The 18,624-nt window shown below is 38.2% G+C and overlaps 1 protein-coding gene across 3 annotated transcripts in view; it reads left to right on the top strand.

The window, feature by feature from the left end:
* CNTNAP2 (contactin associated protein like 2) overlaps positions 1–18,624 on the top strand; it is a 2,326,438-nt gene that overhangs the window by 674,519 nt on the left and 1,633,295 nt on the right. For all 3 annotated transcript variants that reach the window (XM_027538737.1, XM_027538738.1, XM_027538736.1), the window contains exon 3: positions 15,684–15,794. In XM_027538737.1, coding sequence (XP_027394538.1) covers positions 15,684–15,794 — 111 coding nt within the window. The remainder of the gene's footprint in view (positions 1–15,683; positions 15,795–18,624) is intronic.

Genomic DNA, 18,624 nt, shown 5'->3' with positions numbered 1-18,624 from the left:
GTAAAACCAAGCCAGTCACCTTCAGAAATATCTTTTGCATCTTTCCCCTCTTGTAAGGCCACCGTCACTGGCTTCTGATCATCTGTGTGCCTCTTCAAATTTTCAACGTTGTAATATTCTTGTTGTTTTCAGAACATACCTCCTAGTCTGTGTTGCCCTACTATCAAAGTTTTCTTGCTTTAAAATACAGCTATGATTGGATCATATCACTACCCTATTAAGCAAACCGTATCAGTGGTTTCTCAAGGTCCATGAAATATAACACACATTTTTAGCATGGAACTCACCAGGCTGTGAAATCTGGGATAAAGGGTACCTAGATTTAAACATAATAGGCACCCAGTGACCATTTGTTGAAAGAATAATTGAGAACAAGCAAAATAGGAATGAACAAATGAGATTTTGCTACACAATTTGGCCTCAGCATCTTTATGCAGATAAATCCCTCTGTGAATTCAATGATTGCTACCCTCTGTACCATCTGCTGTTCATTCATTCTGGGCACCGATCACTGTTCCATGTACTGGGAACACAGACATGAAGAAAACAATCCTCAGCTTCATCCGTGAGGATGAACAACTCACGGTGGAGTCACCATTAAACAAGTAAATGCACAGATGAGTACCTGATTCCTATTTGTCAGCATTGCTACTAAGGAAAGGAAGTGGGTTCTCTAAGAAAGGGAGGCAGACTGAGTTTAGCTTGAGGTATAGTAGAGTTGGAGAAGATCTCTTTTCCTGGCATTTGATTGAAGATTGGATAAGTTATCCAAGTGGAAATTGGGAGAAGAGTGTGTTAGGCAGCTGAAATAAGTTGTTGGGATTGTTTTTGTTTTATTTTATCTTAAGATTCTGCTAGTTATTCCTTCTTAAAGTCACTAGGCATTCCCATAACCCTTACCCTAACCCTAACCTTTACCCTAAAACCCTAGCCCTTTTTGTAATACTGAACATGATGTGCTTGTCTGGAATGTTTTTCTCTTCTATTTTCTATCTAATGCATTTTTTTCTTATCCTCCTACTTTTATGTTTAGATATTAAAACATCAAACTGTCATTACCCCTTACAAAAACCCACATTTGGATATCTATAATAGCTTTTTCATATTGCCAAAAGTTTTGAGCACTCAAGATGTCCTTCAGTAGGTAAATGGATAAACTGTGATACATCCAGACAATGAAATATCATTTAGCACTAAAAAGAAGTGAGCTCTCAAGCTGGGAAAAGACATGAAGGAAATGTCACCACATGCTGCCAAGTGAAAGAGGTCAATCCAAAATGACTTCATGCCATGTAATCCCAACTATATGACATTCTGGAAAAGGGAAAACTATAGAGACAGTAAACAAAATTAGTGGTTTTTAGGGTTAGGGTCGGGGAGATGAACAGATATAGAAAAGGGTATTTTTAGGGCAGAAAGATTCCTCTATGATACTATAATGATGGATCTGCCCAAGTGGCTCAGTGGTAAAAGAATCTACCTCACCAATGCAGGAGACACGAGAGACACAGCCCGATTCCTAGCTCAGGAAGATCCCCTGGAGTAGGACATGGCAACCCACTCCAGTATGCTTGTATGGAAAATCCCACAGACAGAGGAGCCTGGCAGGCTACAGTCTATGGGGTCTCAAAGAGTCATACATGACTGAGCGTGCATACACTCTAATGATGGATATATGTCATCATAATTTGTCCAAGTTCATCATGCATATGATGCAAAGAGTGAATCCTAAGATAAAGCATGAATTTGGGGTGATTATAATGGGTCAATGTACATTCAACACTGGTAAAAAATGTAACAGTCTATGAGTGACGTTGATAATGGGGAAGGCTATGCATGTGTTGGGATATGAGATGTATGTGAAACCTCGGTATCACCCTCTCAAATTTGTTCTAAACATAAAAATTCTCTAAAAACTTGTCTTATAAAAATACATTGAACCATTGACATTAAACTTTCACTGTTTTTGTAATAAATTTGGTTGTTACTGTTCAGTCGCTAAGTCATGTCAGACTCTTTGTCACCCCATGGATTGCAACACACCAGGCTTCCCTGTCCTCCACTATCTCCTGGAGTTTGCTCAAACTCATGTCCATTGAGTTAGTGATGCTATCCAACCATCTCATCCTCTGTTGCCCCTATTTCTTCTCCTGCCTCAGTCTTTCCCAGCATCAGGGTCTTTTCAATTGAGTCAGTTCTTCGCATCAGGTGGTCAAAGTATTGGAGCTTCAGCTTGAGCATCAGTCCTTCCAATGAATATTCAGGGTTGATTTCTTTTAGGATTGATTGGTTTGATCTCCTTGCAGTCCAAGGGACTCTCAAGCACCTTCTTCAATACCACAGCTCAAAAGCATCAGTTCTTCAGTGCTCAGCTTTCTTTATTGTCCAACTCTCACATCCGCACATGGCTACTGGAGAAAACATAGCTTTGACTGTATGGACTTTTGTTGGCAAAGTGTTATCTCTGCTTTTTAATTTGTTGTCTAGATTTGTCATAGCTTACCTTCCAAGGAGCAAGCATCTTTTAATTTCATGGTTACAGTCACCATCTGCAGTGATTTTGGAATCCAAGAAAATAAGATCCACCACTGTTTCCATTGTTTCCCCATCTAATTGCCATGAAATGATGGGACCAGATGCCATGACCTGAGCTTTTTGAATGTTGAGTTTTAAGCCAGCTTTTTCCCTCTCCTCTGTCACCCTCATCAAGAGGCTCTTTAGTTCCTCTTTGCTTTCTGCCGTTAGAGTGTTATAATCTGCATATTTTAGTTTATTGATGTTTCTCCTGGCAATCTTGATTCCAGCTTGTGATTCATCCAGCCCAGCATTCACATAATGTACTCTGCATATAAATGTGTATATACAATTGGGATTATATTACAAACACTGTTTCATGGCCCATCTTCCTTTACCTTAGCATACCATAAATGCATGTTGATTAATTAAACCTTCTCTGACAGCTTTGCTTTATTGACTGGTGCTCCACTGTCCACTTTGGACCAATCAAGTTCATGATCAATCTGATATAACTTGAGTCAGGAACACTGGAGGAGGTTTAAATAAAGCCCTTTAGTGAATTAATTAAAAATGGAAGTGGATTAAATAGTCTAGGATATAGACTTGACTGTCAATAAATACATTGCTTTTTATCAGTGAATACTCTCTTTGAGTTAACCGGTAAGTGAAACTAGATCCGAGTCAGAAATCTAGTCGTTTACCAGTGGCCCAACCAATTGCAATCTAGAAGAGTCTTGTCCATAGGAAGATTACCGATGACAGCTAGAAGTGGCCTGAGGTTCATTTACTCGCGCTACAATTGACCTTGGCACTCTTCAAAGTACTGTTTTATTAAAATTTCGGGGTAGCTCTGCCTGTTCATGAGACTATAGAATATAAGTTGAGGAAAAAAAGAAGAAAAGACCATATTCACCCTTATTTTAGAGATTAAATCCTTAGTTGATGCTACTTTTGAATACCATTTCCTTTTTAGCATAAAGTAATATAAATAAAATTTTCAAAATGTTTTCTATATTGTACAAAAGGCGAACATTGATTTTTATTGTTTGGTGTGACAGAATTTATTTCTCTGAAATTAAAATATTGACTTAGAGGAGAAAAAACTTTTTTATTCTCACAAATCTTTTTTTTTTTTTCCTGGTATATAACAGTTTCGTAGATAATTTGAAACTGATTAATCTGTTAAACCATCTGTCAGAAATGTGCTGCAGCTGTTAAATGTCCAGCATAATTTGAACTGCAATTCTTGAGTAATTCACCCTTGGTATGTGCAGAGCAGACAATTTCCTATTTGATTTACAACTATGATTCTTGCAAACATGGCTGATTCTCTAGCTATATTTTCTTAAATGTTTTGTGAACGTAGCTATTAGACTGAAAAAAAAAGGAAAAAATTTGATCTGATTTTTTTTAAGATGATAACATTGAATCTGTTCATTAACAGATGCTACTATACTGATTATGTTCAGTATTTTTCAAAGGATGTGAAGATCCCTACCATACGTTATATTTTCCATATACTGAGAATGTAAAAAACTCCCCTTCCTTCAGAACAGATCACCATATAGCAGGGAGATCAACATATAACCAAATACTTATCACAGTGTGTTTTCAATGATATAGGAGGAAAGTGTTATTTTAGAAATACCAAATTCTTATTTTCTTTTGCAAACAAAGAAAAACAAAAGGGGTTTTGAAAGAATACTCTCAGAAACGTCAGTACTTCAACTCTTACAAAATTCACTGCTGGAGACAAGATATTTTAAAAATTCTAAAGGCATGTACTGATGATGTAGAAAAACCCTCAGTGTAATACAAAGGTTCAAATGACAAATCATTTTAAGTTGATAACGATCAGAGAGATGCTTACGTGGGCTATAGTGAGGAAGCTCTACATGTAACATCATGGGATAAAGCCAACTCTTTTTTGCACAAGCAATTTTAAAAATGGGAAAATGCAAAAATGTCCATTAGATAAAGTAAATACATCTCAGTTGCCAAAACCTAGGAACTATTTTGCCCTGCTCACATTTAGATGGATTTATTACTTATCATTGTCAGTAATGCCCTATATGGTATTCATGCTGCATGCCAGATTCTTAGGCCCTGGGAATACAGGCTCAGCAGGACAGGCACATACCCCGATCCCAGGCAATTCAGAAAAGTAATAAACATTTTTAAAAGATAAACAATCAGGATTATTTTATTTTCATTTTTTTAAACTAACACAACATTGTTAATCAACTATACTCTAGTATAATATAAAAAGTTAAAAACAGCCTACCTAACAAAAGTAATTTTTTAAAAGAAAGTTTGATAAAACTTATTTGTGGGTGCTAAGTCATTCAATTGTGTCTAACTCTTTGTGACTCCATGGACTGTAGCCCCCCAGGGTCCTCTGTCCAAGGGATTTCCCAGGCAAGAATCTTGGAGTGGGCTGCCATTTCCTAGTCTAGGGCATCTTCCCTCCCCAAGGATCGAACCTTGTCTCCTATGTCACCTACATTGGCAGGCATATTCTTTACCACTGAGCCACCTGGGAGTTTGGTTGAATTTGCCTGTGAACTATATAGGGCCTGAGGTTTTCTTTGTGAGATTTTAAGCTGCTGATTCAGTTTCTTTAATGGCTATGGTATTACTGAGGTGTTTGATTTCTTTTTTGAGTCAAATTTGATAAAGTTATATTTTTCTAAGAATTTACTCATTTTATATGATTATTGTAAAAAGAGAATATTTTAGATTATCATTGGTGCTATGAACAAAATAAAACCATGCCATCAAATACCAAGTAATGTCTGGAGGATATGAAGCTGGAAGTTGAGTTGATGCATTTAGACACTGGCCAGAGAAAGAGTGGGCTGGTATTTGAGTTGGGGGCTGTCTGGAAAGGAGTCTACCTTCTTTAGAGCTGATAAAGAGAATTCCAGCCAGGAGACAGGGAGAGGAAGAGGCACTTTAGCAGGAATGTGCTTGGTGTGGAAGCTTGGTGTAGAAAGGAAAGTGAAACTGGAGCTTAGCGACTCAGAGGAGAAGAGTGAAATAAAATAACTCCAGAGATCATTCAGAGTCAAGCCATCACAGGCTCTGCTGGAGTTAAGGTTCCATACTCAATGCAAGGGGAAGCCCTCAGGAACAAGGGCCAGGAATAATCTGATCTGCTTTTTAAAAGATCCATCAGGCCAGTACAAAGAAAATGGATTTTGAAGGGATAAAGGTTGAAGCAGGAAATAAGTGCCCAATAAATATTTATTACATGAATAAATGGAATAAATTTGATGTACTGTGCTGAACATTATATTTATTGGATGTAGGCATATGAGCTGAAATGCTGATCCTGTGTGATTTTCTCTGAGAACACCTATTTAAAACTGCGGGTGTCTCTTCCTTTTATTTGAAAGACATGGGTTTGTTGTGGACAGAAGAGCTTAAAATTGCTGCATGACAGAGGGGGCATCACTTCAGGTAAATTCCTGGGATCAAAATGGGAAGTGGTAAGAAAAATCTGGGCTTCCCTGGTGACTCAGCAGTAAAGAACCCACCTGCAATGCAGGAAACATGGGTTGGATCCCTATGTTGGGAAGATCCACTGGAGAACAAAATGGCAACCCACTCCAGTGTTCTTGCCTGGAAAATGCCATGGACTGATGAGCTTGTGGGGACTACAGTCCATGGGGTCGCAAAAGAGTCAAGACATGACTCAGTGGCTAAAAAACAACAGCAAGAAAAATCTGCCCATTTCATTTTTGTTAGGAGATCTACACACTCAAGAATAAATCCAGTGTACAGATTTTATCCAAAGTGACCCTGGAGATGGTAGACCTCAAAAACTTGTAATCATATACAACTTGGCTTTTGTCCTTGTTCTATTATTCTTTGGGCTTCCCTGATAGCTCAGTTGGTAAAGAATCCACCTGCAATGCAGGAGACCTGGGTTTGATCCCTGGGTTGGGAAGATCCTCTAGAGAAAGGAAAGGCTAACCACTCCAGTATTCTGGCCTGGAGAATTCCATGGACTATACAGTCCCTGGGGTTGCAAAGAGTTGGACACGACTGAGCGACCTTCACTTCACTTTCACTATGATTCTTTAACTGTGATGTCTCAAGCTTCCTCATCTGTATAATGGTAATGATATCAATGTCAAAGGCTTACTAAATAAAGTGACTCACTGAGAGAATTCTCGCAGAATATTTACTGCATTGCCTGCCCCATAAGTACTCAAAAATGATTACAATTACTATTTATTTGCTGATTCTGGCTTAGCGGTTTCTACTGTTTATGCTACTGAGATGGAAAAGGGGCAACTGCCTCACTGAATTCAAGGCTGCTGTAATGCATATGGTAGCACATTTCGTTGTTTCCCATTGAGTGGAAATGAACAAAAAGGAAAATAGGGTCCCCTCCTTGGAGGTGTAAAGAGGAAAGATTCAGTGAGAAGGTAAAGGGGAGAGATAGGTTTCCTTTTTTCCCTTATTGATTTTCATTATATGTCAGGTAAAACATGTCCACTCAGTTGATTTAGTTCCAAATTTATTATCTTTACCTTTTTCTAAATTAGCATTTAATGGCAAACTAATTGTACTTCTCTTCATGACCGCTGGCTTCATGTCTTTTGTGAGAGCCCTTAAGTAAAGAAAACTAGATTAATTCTCCATACATTGTATGAAAGGACAGTTAATTCTCAATTTAAATATATACTCTCTTTTACCAATGAACTAACATTCTTGCATTTTCTGTGCAAAGGAGTTTAACCCTGCTATGAAGATCCAGATGTAGATAATAAAAGATCCCTTCATAAAATGAAATACAAAGCAATATTTATTTTTATTTTAAAACAAAAGGAAATATTTGCATGGACATTTCCTTGATAGGTCAGTGTATGCTAAAGACCAGATTGTCAAATGTCCTCACGCATTTAAACATACGTTTTGTATCAAATGTAGTGAGTGTGTGTGTGTGTGTGTGTGTGTGTGTGTGTGTGTATGTGAAAACTAGTAAGAGTGATTACTTCTGTGGATTGTGAAAATCCTTTCTTTCTCTGTATTGTATGGAATTTTATAAGATCAGGCAAAAAAAAAATCTTATTTCCAGTGACAAAGAGTAGGCCAGGGATGTTTGAGCAAGAAGTACACAAAGCAAGGTATGAATCATAAAAAGTATGGGAGGAAATTATGATGAAAATGAAGATATATAAAATTAAAGTTGAGTTGGAGTCATCAGTATTTTGCCCTAAGGAAGAGCAAACATTTTTTCCAGAATTCTCCTATACTACTGATTTTTAAAACCATTTACTTTCTATTGCTATGACGTAGGAAATCATAGAAAAACTTATCCAAAATTAGAAATGGCCATTTGAAATAATGAAAAAAAAAAAAAACAAAACCTGAAGACACTCTGGATAAGATGGAACTTAGTCATCCAAATTCATACCCCTAGGAATAAAATATCATTTTTTTTAATTGTAAAGAGCATGCTCTCTTCCATGTGCTAATATTGGGAAAACCTCAGTCTAATACTAATCTCTGCAAATCACAACTATCCTAGAAATTATTTATTAGATCAGATTAAGTTAAAATAACTGAACTTACAAAAAGTTATAAAATATACCGGAAGAGCATGTCATGTTTCAATTTCTGGTACTGGCCATACATTCAAGGAGTAATACAGTATTTAAACATCAAAATGTATATGTACATTATTCAATTCAAAGACATTTGGCTCCCAGGTAGAATTACACCTTTTCCACAGAGAAAAGTAAGTGGGGTATGGGATTTCCACAGATGGCATATGGAAAGGGCTCAGTTTGTTTGGGTTTTTTAATAGAATGCTAAAGTTAGCAAAGTTCTGAGGTGAAAAATACAGAACCTATGCAAGGAATGTGTGCTGAGGAAAGAAGACAAAGCACCACGTTTCTAAGTGCATCAAAACAAAGACTTCTGGAACCAGTGACCTACGTTTATAGGGAATAAAAATAGTTGGCCTGTCTTAGATGTGGAGAAACAGATTGTGAAGTTATTGTTAGTGCTGTGCCTTTCTTCCTTTTTCTTTCTTGTTTTCTTTCTCTCATTTTTTCTCTCATTTTTCTCTCCTCCTCCCTCCTTTCCTCCCTACCTCCCTTCCTCCCTTTCCTCTTCTCTCCTCTTTATTGAGATGAATATTTAAAACATACACACGCACACATGGAATCATAGTCTTGGGAATACAGTCTCTAAAGCAGTGCTAGATCCCATTCCAGCCTTTGTTTGATCTGAGTGTGGAAACTGACATTCCTTATAATTTGTGAAGCATTTACAGGACTATATTAATCTCAGTGATTCCTCAGGAAACACACCTGAGTCGTGGCGTCGGTCTCTTTTTCATCCAAATCCTAAAACTATCCACTCCAAAATCATTGCAGATGGTGACTGCAGTCATGAAATTAAAAGACGCTTACTCCTTGGAAGGAAAGTTATGACCAACCTAGATAGCATATTCAAAAGCAGAGATATTAACTTTGCCAACAAAGGTCCATCTAGTCAAGGCTATGGTTTTTCCTGTGGTCATGTATGGATGTGAGAGTTGCACTGTGAAGAAGGCTGAGTGCCGAAGAATTGATGCTTTTGAACTGTGGTGTTGGAGAAGACTCTTGAGAGTCCCTTGGACTGCAAGGAGATCCAACCAGTCCATTCTGAAGGAGATCAGCCCTGGGATTTCTTTGGAAGGAATGATGCTAAAGCTGAAACTCCAGTACTTTGGCCACCTCATGCGAAGAGTTGACTCATTGGAAAAGACTCTGATGCTGGGAGGGACTGGGGGCAGGAGGAGAAGGGGACGACAGAGGATGAGATGGCTGGATGGCATCACTGACTCGATGGACGTGAGTCTGAGTAAACTTCGGGAGTTGGTGATGGACAGGGAGGCCTGGCGTGCTGCGATTCATGGGGTCTCAAAGAGTCGGACACGATTGAGCGACTGAACTGAACTGAGGCTAGATAAGAAATAGCACCTTATTGTCCAAAGAATTTTCCACTGTCTATGAAACAATGTAGCCAAAGCATGCTTTATCCAAGAAGTCAGGGAAATGGCACAGAGGATAACATGGTTAACAGTGAGTGGCTGGAGACTCAGGCAATTGTAGACTCAGCTGAGAAGGACCCCGACTGGCTGTAGCTGGACACCATGGGGAGCAGGAAGAAAAGAAGGAAAGTCAGGAGTGGGAGGCATCATGCAGCCCTGTAGCACCCACTGAGATGGGCCTATAGGCCTTGAAATGAGCATTGCCACAGGAAAGACAGGCCGTCTCTGGGAGGAACTGAGATGCTGTTAGGGGAGCCAGGGAAGGAAATGACCACGACCACTCAGCTTGCAATTAGAGATAGTTTTGGCCAGAAGGAGCCAGGCAGGAGGCTACTGATCAGAAACAGAAGACTTTAGGGGGAGGTCTGGCCTCTTAACTTTGCCCTGACAATGGAGTCATAAAAACTGAGGCTGATGATCATGTAGTTCTAGATTCAAAAGTCAGGAGTTGAATGCACAGGAAATAAAGAGAACATTTTTATGATGTATTCCCTTGAGAATATGCGTTTTACAGTGCTTTTTTTTTTTTTTCTGAGTTTGAATCAAATGTTTCTAGAATGTATGGATACATTATGGATATGGATACAAAGGGATACAAATATGGATAACAAAGGGAGAAGAGGGCATGGGATAGATTGAGGTAGGGATAGATATGATGTATTGATATGATATGATATATGATACTGATATGTATAAAATAGATAATTAATGAGAACCGACTGTACAGCGCAGGGAACACTACTCAATGCTCTGTGGGGACCTGAACGGGAAGGAAATTCAAAAAAGAGGGGATATACGTGTAACTGATTCACTTTGCTGTACAGTAGAATCTAATCAACGTTGTAAAGTAACTCCAATAAAAATTTTAAAAAATAGGATTTCCATTCTAGTAGCATTTTTGCTACTTTTGCCATTCTTTGCCATTCTTATTTTCTGGGTATTTACTTGTATTTCCAAATGTGTGATATAAAACATATATTGTAAGTGCTGTGGTTTTAAAAGATGTGGTGAACGTTTTCCAACATTATTTCTTAATCAGAGATAACCTTTGAATGCTACTCTGATGTCAGTGACATATGTTCTGAAGTCCTCTGACCTCGTGAACTTGCCGTCCATCCCCCTTGCCAAGAAATATGACTCTCAGCCACGCTCTTGGAGGTGAAGGGCCACAGCCATTTCGTCTCGCTTTGCCAATCACTTCCTCTGTTCCAGCTTGAATTCATACAGAATTCTTACAGCTAGTCTGCCTTCCTGATTGACTGAAATTGTGTGAAAATAAAACTCAAGGCCCATCTGCTCTTCTAGTTTTCATCCAGGATTCCCTGGAAGGGAAATACACTGGAGACCAAATATTTGCCATGACTATGTGGCTGTAGTTTTGGAAGACATCCCAGTATAAATTATAGAAATACTAAATTATTTCAAATGTTAGCATTCTCCCTCTTTCTCTACTACAATTACCACTAGTATAAAAATACTAACTTTCTCCAGGGATCTGTTTGATTTTCTAATGTTTAATGTCTTCAGAGTATTGAGACGCATGCTCTAGAACAACAAGCAGTCAGACTCTTTGGAAGATGGAAGGTGTAATAACTATTATTACAGTTGGAGATAAAAGTGGATCATTCATCCTAATAGTCAGTCTGGCAATATGGGCACATGTGGAGTGTAGCTACAGCCATCACGGGGAAATTTCATCCTCATTGTAGCTTTAAAACTTCTCCTGTCTCTATAGTGGTCTTAACCCTCTTCATCTATATCCTCTCAATTCTTCAGGTCTTATTTGTGTTACCTGTTACCATAAGTGATCGTTAATCATTCTTCTTTGTGGATACATGGAATATTCATTATATTGAACCAGAGGTTAGAAAACTTTCTCTGTAAAAGGTCAGATAGTAAATCCTTTAGCTTCAGAGGCTGTGTGGGCTCTTTTTGTGACATTCTGCTGAGATGTGAATGCAGACATAAACGAGTGAATGGGGGTGTGGCCCAGCACAGCTTTACCTAACAAAAGCGAGCAGCGGGCCAGATTTGGTCTGGGGGACACAGTTGTGGACTCTTGTCCTTGATAGTGCTCGAGGGCATTAGAGTTTGAGAGAAATTTAGCTAATTTCTTCATATTATGTGTGAGTCAGAGTGGCTCAGATGGTAAAGAATCTGCCTGCAATGTGGGAGACTCTGGTTCGATCCCTGGGTTGGGAAGATCTTCTGGACAAAGGAACAGCAGCCCACTCCAGTATTCTTGCCTGGAGAATCTCATGGAGACAGGAACCTGGCCGGCTACAGTCCATGGAGTTGCTAAGAGTTGGACACGACTGAGTGACTAACACTTTCACACTTTCATCTGTAGAAAGGGGGTTGACTGACGTACTCAAGGTCACACACAGGAGAAAGCCAGGAGTGACAAGTTCACCTAAACCACAGTCATGTATTTTTAATTTACTTGTTACTTTCAGGATTTGATTATGTTCTAGTCAGCATTGAATTACAGACTGGTATTATTTTCTTGTTTCATGTTTAATTACTTTATATGGATCCATATATTGTTACCGCTCATGAGAGAATGGGAAATAGATACATAGATAGATGTTTTATTGCCCAAAGTGATTAGAACAGGGCAAAGCAGAGAATAAGATAATAATAAATGTTTGTGACTACCGTCTTTCAGGAGAACATATAATTCATGTGGCATTTTTCTTGCTTAATTATGCAGTTATAGATTTTGTCTCAACTTAGATTATTGTAAGATATCTGATCCTTAAATTATTATAATAATTCTATTGTACTTTTTAAAAATAAATAATCTTTTATCTGTTCTTATCCTTCTTGATCCCCGTTTTACACTAATTTTGTTATTCTGATTTATATGAGTCTGTAAAATTAGTGAAAAAAATTTAATTTGGTATAAAGATTAATTTGTTATGGAAATCAAATTTAAAGAAAATAACTAATATGGATAAACTATCCTCGGATTTTATAAACTGCTGTATTTAAGTTCTAAATTTAAGCAAGTTAAATGGATCGCTTGATTATTCAACTTCATTTTCATTATTTACCATGTGTAACATGGAGCTATATATTCAGTGAATACTGAATTTTGGATAATGTATTATTCCTTATTATCAGGTATTGTTGTTTAGTTGTGACTCTTTGCAACCCCATGGACTATAGCCAGGCTCCTCTGCCCATGGGATTTCCCAGGTAAGAATACTGGTGTGAGTGGCCATTTCCTTCTCCAAGGAGTATCAGGTTAGTCCTACTGAGCAGGTTTGGACAGAAGGTTTTTCCTGGCATGGTCCTGTTGAGCTCTGTCACAGCATATGTCCTCTTTTCCTTAGGTTACTATGCAGATGTTACCCAATCAAAGAGACTTTTCTTGGCTAGGCATCCGAAGCCTACAACTCTCTCAACCTCCGCCCTACACACAGACTCCCAGCCCCTCTTTCATATTTAGGGTGTCTTGGTAGTTTTTATCACCATCCCATCCTATGAATTCATCCTATTAATTCAAGTTTTTACATGTTTGTTTTTGTTCTAGTTAGATTTTAGTTTCTACTGAAACATAAATTACGTGAGGACAGGAGCACTGTTTCCTCTACTGCTGCATTTCCTGTGTCTGACACAACATAGGTTCTTCTTTAAATTTTTTAAAATCTAGTTTATATTTTATTGAAGTGTAGTTGATTTCAGGTTACCGCAAAGTGTTTTGGAATCTTTTTCAGATTCTTTTCCCTTATAGGTTCTTACAAAAGATTGAGTGTAGTTCTCTGTGCTGTAAAGTAGGTCCTTTTTGGTTATTGATTGTGTATTTTGTATAGAATAGTGTCTATATGTCATAAAATTTTGTTTTATTTGAGTGAATAAAATAAACATGAGCAAACATTAGCACATTTTTAAAATAATGGAAAATTCTGAAGTAATAGTTGCTTGTTAAAATTCAATGCAGAACTTACATCAAAAAGTTGTACAAAGTTAGACTGAGACAGAAGTTAGAAAATCAGGGTTTTATGTGTGTGATCAACGGCAGCTAAAATAATACTACATTTTTAAACAATTAATATGAAACCCTTCACTGTGGATCCTCACTTTGTAAACTGATACTTTTAAAATAAATGTTATGTTCCTCTTTTCAGTCATTTACATTTAACTTTCTGGGAAATATATTCACACACATGCCACATTGCTCAGAGGCACTCGCAGCATAACTGAGAAAAGTAAGAAATCTAACTATGTTTTACAAGGATGGATGTGTTCCTCTTAACTTCAGTTTTGTACACACTCAAGTGGTGAGATAATGAAAACGAATTCATTTCCCCAGGATCACTGGGGACTTCACTCCACTTGAATGACTTTTCAAGAAAACTAGTTCATTCCTTCTATTGCTAGTTTTTTGTTTTTCCCCTGTATATGAATATCTGAGAGAGAAGTCATTTAGAATATACAGTGTAGTTCTGTGTCATATTAAACAAAATACTGAGCACATGTAAACACTTGTTGGGGATTTAGGACCTTCTCTCTAAAACTTAGGTGCTATGTCATGTTGTAATGTAGCATCATGCTTTGAGACTCTTTGTCAAGTTTAGTTGTCTTTGTTTTTCCTTCCTCCCTTCCTTCCATCCTCCCTTTCTCTCTCCTTCTCTCCCTCCCCATCTTCCTCCCTCCCTCCCTTGCTTCCTTCCTTCTACAAATGTCATTAGAGTGTATGCCAAGTGCCAGGTGCTATTCAGATCATTGGAAAGGAAGCATTAAGCGAACTCTCAAAACTTTTATTTCCATGGAGCTTCTAATGTCATGCGAGAGAAAAGCAATCAAACAATTGAATGCATGAAAACACAACATATCAGATGGCTGTAAATGCGATGAAGGAAAATAGAGCAAGGCGTGGTACAGAGAGTGAGGGCAGTGAGTACTTGTATAGCTGGGTGGACTGGGAAAACTTGTCTGCACTGTGAGAGATAACACTAAACAGAGCCTGGAGGAGGTGAGGGATGAGCCTTGAGGTCGTCGGAAGAGTGACAGCAAAGGTCCTGGCAGGAGCAGGTCTGTAGTTGCAGTCAGAAGGAAAGGGTGGCTGGACGGTAAAGGACAACGATGCTGGAGGATGTGACCAGTGCAGAGGCTGCTGTGGGCCATTGGGGGACCTTGGACTTCATTCCAAGTGACTTGAGAGCAGGAGCCAGAGGATATTTTGAGTGCAATAACTATCTTACCCACCTGTGTACTTTTTAAACTGCCCTTTCGGCTGCTGTGTACAGAAGGACTATGGCAAAGGAGGAGGAAGGAAGACTGTGCATTCACAGCGGTGACGGCTGATGACTGCCTGGACCAGGGGATCAGGCAAAGTGAGGTGGTAGGATTGGGGATACTCCAGTATGACAAGACATAGCACTTGATGCAGTCTCCCAGAGACCAAGAGGATGCAGAGAAGAGCGCCAAGGGTTGAGTCCTGGGCACTTTAACGTATATAGACACTAGGAAGGTGAGAACCAGCCATCAAAGTGGAATGGGAGAGTCAGCAGTAGCAAAGAAGGAGGGGGGAAAATAGTTCATGCCAGTGCAGAAGCCAAGTGAAAATTAGAACTCCAGAGCAGTTCATTGGTCAAGTATAATGAGAACTGACTAATATTTTAGACAGCAGGGCTTTCGTGTTGGTGGTTATCTTGTGTTCTTTCTTACTGGTACCTCCTTCCTAATTTTTTAGTTTGAATATTATTCCTCCTGGTCTTCCCTCCTCCAAGCTCATATTTCTAACCCTGCATCCTTAGAGTGAATAAATAACTGAAGATTTTGACAAGACCCCCAAATCCCAAATCTTGTTAAATAACCAGCCACAACTTTATTCATGATTCTGAGATAGCAGGCCTGCATTGAAGTCTTTTGGAATAATAATATGATATATAACTTTATCATAGTTATAACTTGAAAATCAGAAGGCTATTGAAATTGTGTTAGGGTTCATTAGAATCATCAGTGTTAAGTTGTATAAATTATAATTGTTTGCTATATATATCATGTATCTTGAAATTTTCATTGTAGTCAATAGTGATTTTTAACAAAAAATATGCCAGTGATCATTCAGTCTTTATTAAATCTGGCTTTCTTTTCTTTTCAGAAAAATGTGATGAGCCCCTTGTGTCTGGACTACACCATGCAGCTTTCAGCAGCTCATCCTCCATGTCTGGGAGCTATTCACCTGGCTATGCCAAGATCAACAAGCGAGGGGGTAAGGCAAATTTCATTTGTCAACAAATGTGTTATGTAAGAACATATTATATTTATGCAGCATTTTTAAAGTGTATTTTATTGTACAACAGCTAAGTGGCTGGCAACCAAAATCATTCTTCCCACTTCTGTTGACAGTCACAGACACTTCCTATAAGCCTGTTTCATAGCCACTATTTTGGAATGATATCGATAAAATTGGGCTGGAAATAACAGATGATGTATTAAAGAGGAAGAATTTTTTTGTAGCCACTCTGGAGGGCTTCCCAGGTGGCCCTAATGGTCAAGAATCTGCCCGCTAATGCAGGAGATGTGGGTTCGATCCTTTAGTTGGAAAGATTCTCTGGAGAAGGAAATGGCAAACCACTCCAGTATTATTGCCTGGGAAATCCCAAGGACAGTGGGCTTAGTCCATGGGGTCACAAAGAGTCAGACACAACTGAGCTACTAAACAGCAACAACCATTGTGGAGTGATATAGAAAAAAAAAATGAGCTGCAAATAGGAGATGGTAAAATGAAGAGGAAGAAGTTTTGGTGTTTATATGATAATGAATTCAAAATGACATAAAAATTCTGAGTTAAGGAAATGCTTGTTAATCAGAAAATCATTTAGAAAGATGTTAAAAAGAATAGGTTCCAAATATGTGCACCATGCATGAGGAAGAATACTTTGTATTAACTGCTTTTTCTCCTTTTATTAATGTACACATTTAGTTTCTATTGAAAATGCAGGATGAAAAATTATGACTCTTTGCAGTTTCTCCCCTAGTGCCCAGAATTTAGCTTTGTTATTAAAGTCATGTGAAAAAACTTGTATATTTGCAGCTGAAATTTTACTTTTAGACTTTAAAGTCATAGTACCATTATAATTAGTAAATGATGATTTCAAAGTGGACAGCAGCTAATAGAGGATAAAAGAAGATAATTAAGAACAGAAACTTAAAACTCTTTTGCTTCAAAGAAATTCTGGTATAAATATCAATGAATGACAACTTGGAAAGATACAGTATTTTCTTAGATAAATATGTATTAACTGACAGCGGCCATAATTTTTATTCAATAAAACAGGAGATGCTAAGCTTAAATCATAACAAATTCAGGGAAAAAATGTGAAAAATTAAAGAAGGAAGGAAAACAGGGAAAGAAAAAGCAAAAACAAAGGTTGAAAAAAGAAAATTGGAGAAAACCCAAAGGGGGGAGGAGAAAAGAAGATGGGAAGAAAGAAAACATATCAGCAAAGAGAGAAAAAATATCAAAGAGAATCAGAAAGGGAGAAACAAAATCCATAAGGAAAAAGTAGAATAATATATATATATATATATATATAAATTCCTGGAAGTATAAAGATGTCATAATCAGAAAACAATTGGTGAAAGAGATACACAAACATAGAAGAATATAGATTTCAAATATATATAAATATAAATATATATATATACAGCTTTGATTTAAAAGTAGTATCTGTCAGCTATTTTTTTCAATGTGCTGTTTTTTAAAATTGTGGTATAATTGACATAACATTATGTTCGTTTCAAATGTACAGCATAATGATTTCATGTATGCAGATTTGTATGTATTGCAAAATGATCACCACAGTAAGCCTAGTTAACACCCATCACTATGCACAGTTACAAACATTTTTTCTTGCAGTGAGGACTTTAAGGTCTAGTTTCTTCGTAGCTTTCACATATGTAGGACATTATTGTTAACTATAGTCAGCATACTGCATATTATATCCTCAAGACTTGTTTTATAACTGGAAATTCATACCTTTTGACTCCCTTCACTCATTTTACTTAACTCTCAACACCCTGCCTCTGGGAACCATCAAAGAGTTCTCTGTGTCTGTGTAGTTATTCTTTTTATTATGTGATTAGGGCTTCCCAGGTGGCGCTCAGAGAAGGCAATGGCAGCCCACTCCAGTACTCTTGCCTGGAAAATCCCAAGGACGGAGGAGCCTGGTGGGCTGCAGTTCATGGGGTCGCTAGGGGTCGGACATGACTGAGCGACTTCACTTTCACGCATTGGAGAAGGAAATGGCAACCCACTCCAGTGTTCTCGCCTGGAGAATCCCAGGGACGGGGGAGCCTGGTGGGCTGCCCTCTATGGGGTCGCACAGAGTCGGACGCGACTGAAGCGACTTAGCAGCAGCAGGTGGCGCTAGTGAGAAAGAACTCGCCTGCCAGGGCAGGAGATGTGGGTTCCATCTCTGGGTCAGGAAGATCCCCTGGAGCAGGAAATGACAACCCTCTCCAGTATTCTTGCCTGGAGAATTCCATGGACAGAAGAGCCTGGCAGGCTACAGTCCATGGGGTCGCAAAGAGTCAGACACAACTGAGCTACTAAACAAGTTTTCAAAAATTTTCCTTCAATATGTCAAATAATGAAAAATTTAATGTATGCCTTTTCCATTAAATTAACTAAAACTAAACCAAGCCCCCCCCCCCCAAAAAAAAACAGAAAACTTGCCATACCCAAATTCATAATTATGATGCCAACCAGTCCAGTACTAATAAATGTGGGACAACATATAAAAGGGAAAAGAAATCGTACATATACCTCCTGATATCAAGAGGATGTGATATTCCCTAAAAGAAGTATCATGATGTTGAAAGACCAAAAGTAACTTTAATGAAAGGAAGCAGAATCTCAAAATATTTTTTTAGGAAGTTCTGTGGGAAAAGAATACCGATGAAATGTTATACCTAGTGAATTTGAGCAAGTCAAGTTATGTCAAGAGTGTGACTTCTTTGGGCATACAAATGAAACAACCCAACCAACAGTGAGATGAGTGAAAAAAAAGAATAAAGAAACCATGGTCCAGCGATGG

This window comes from Bos indicus x Bos taurus, chromosome 4 (assembly GCF_003369695.1).
Source record: "Bos indicus x Bos taurus breed Angus x Brahman F1 hybrid chromosome 4, Bos_hybrid_MaternalHap_v2.0, whole genome shotgun sequence".
Taxonomy (NCBI): Eukaryota; Metazoa; Chordata; class Mammalia; order Artiodactyla; family Bovidae; genus Bos; species Bos indicus x Bos taurus.
This window is presented reverse-complemented; position numbering and strand designations above follow the sequence as displayed.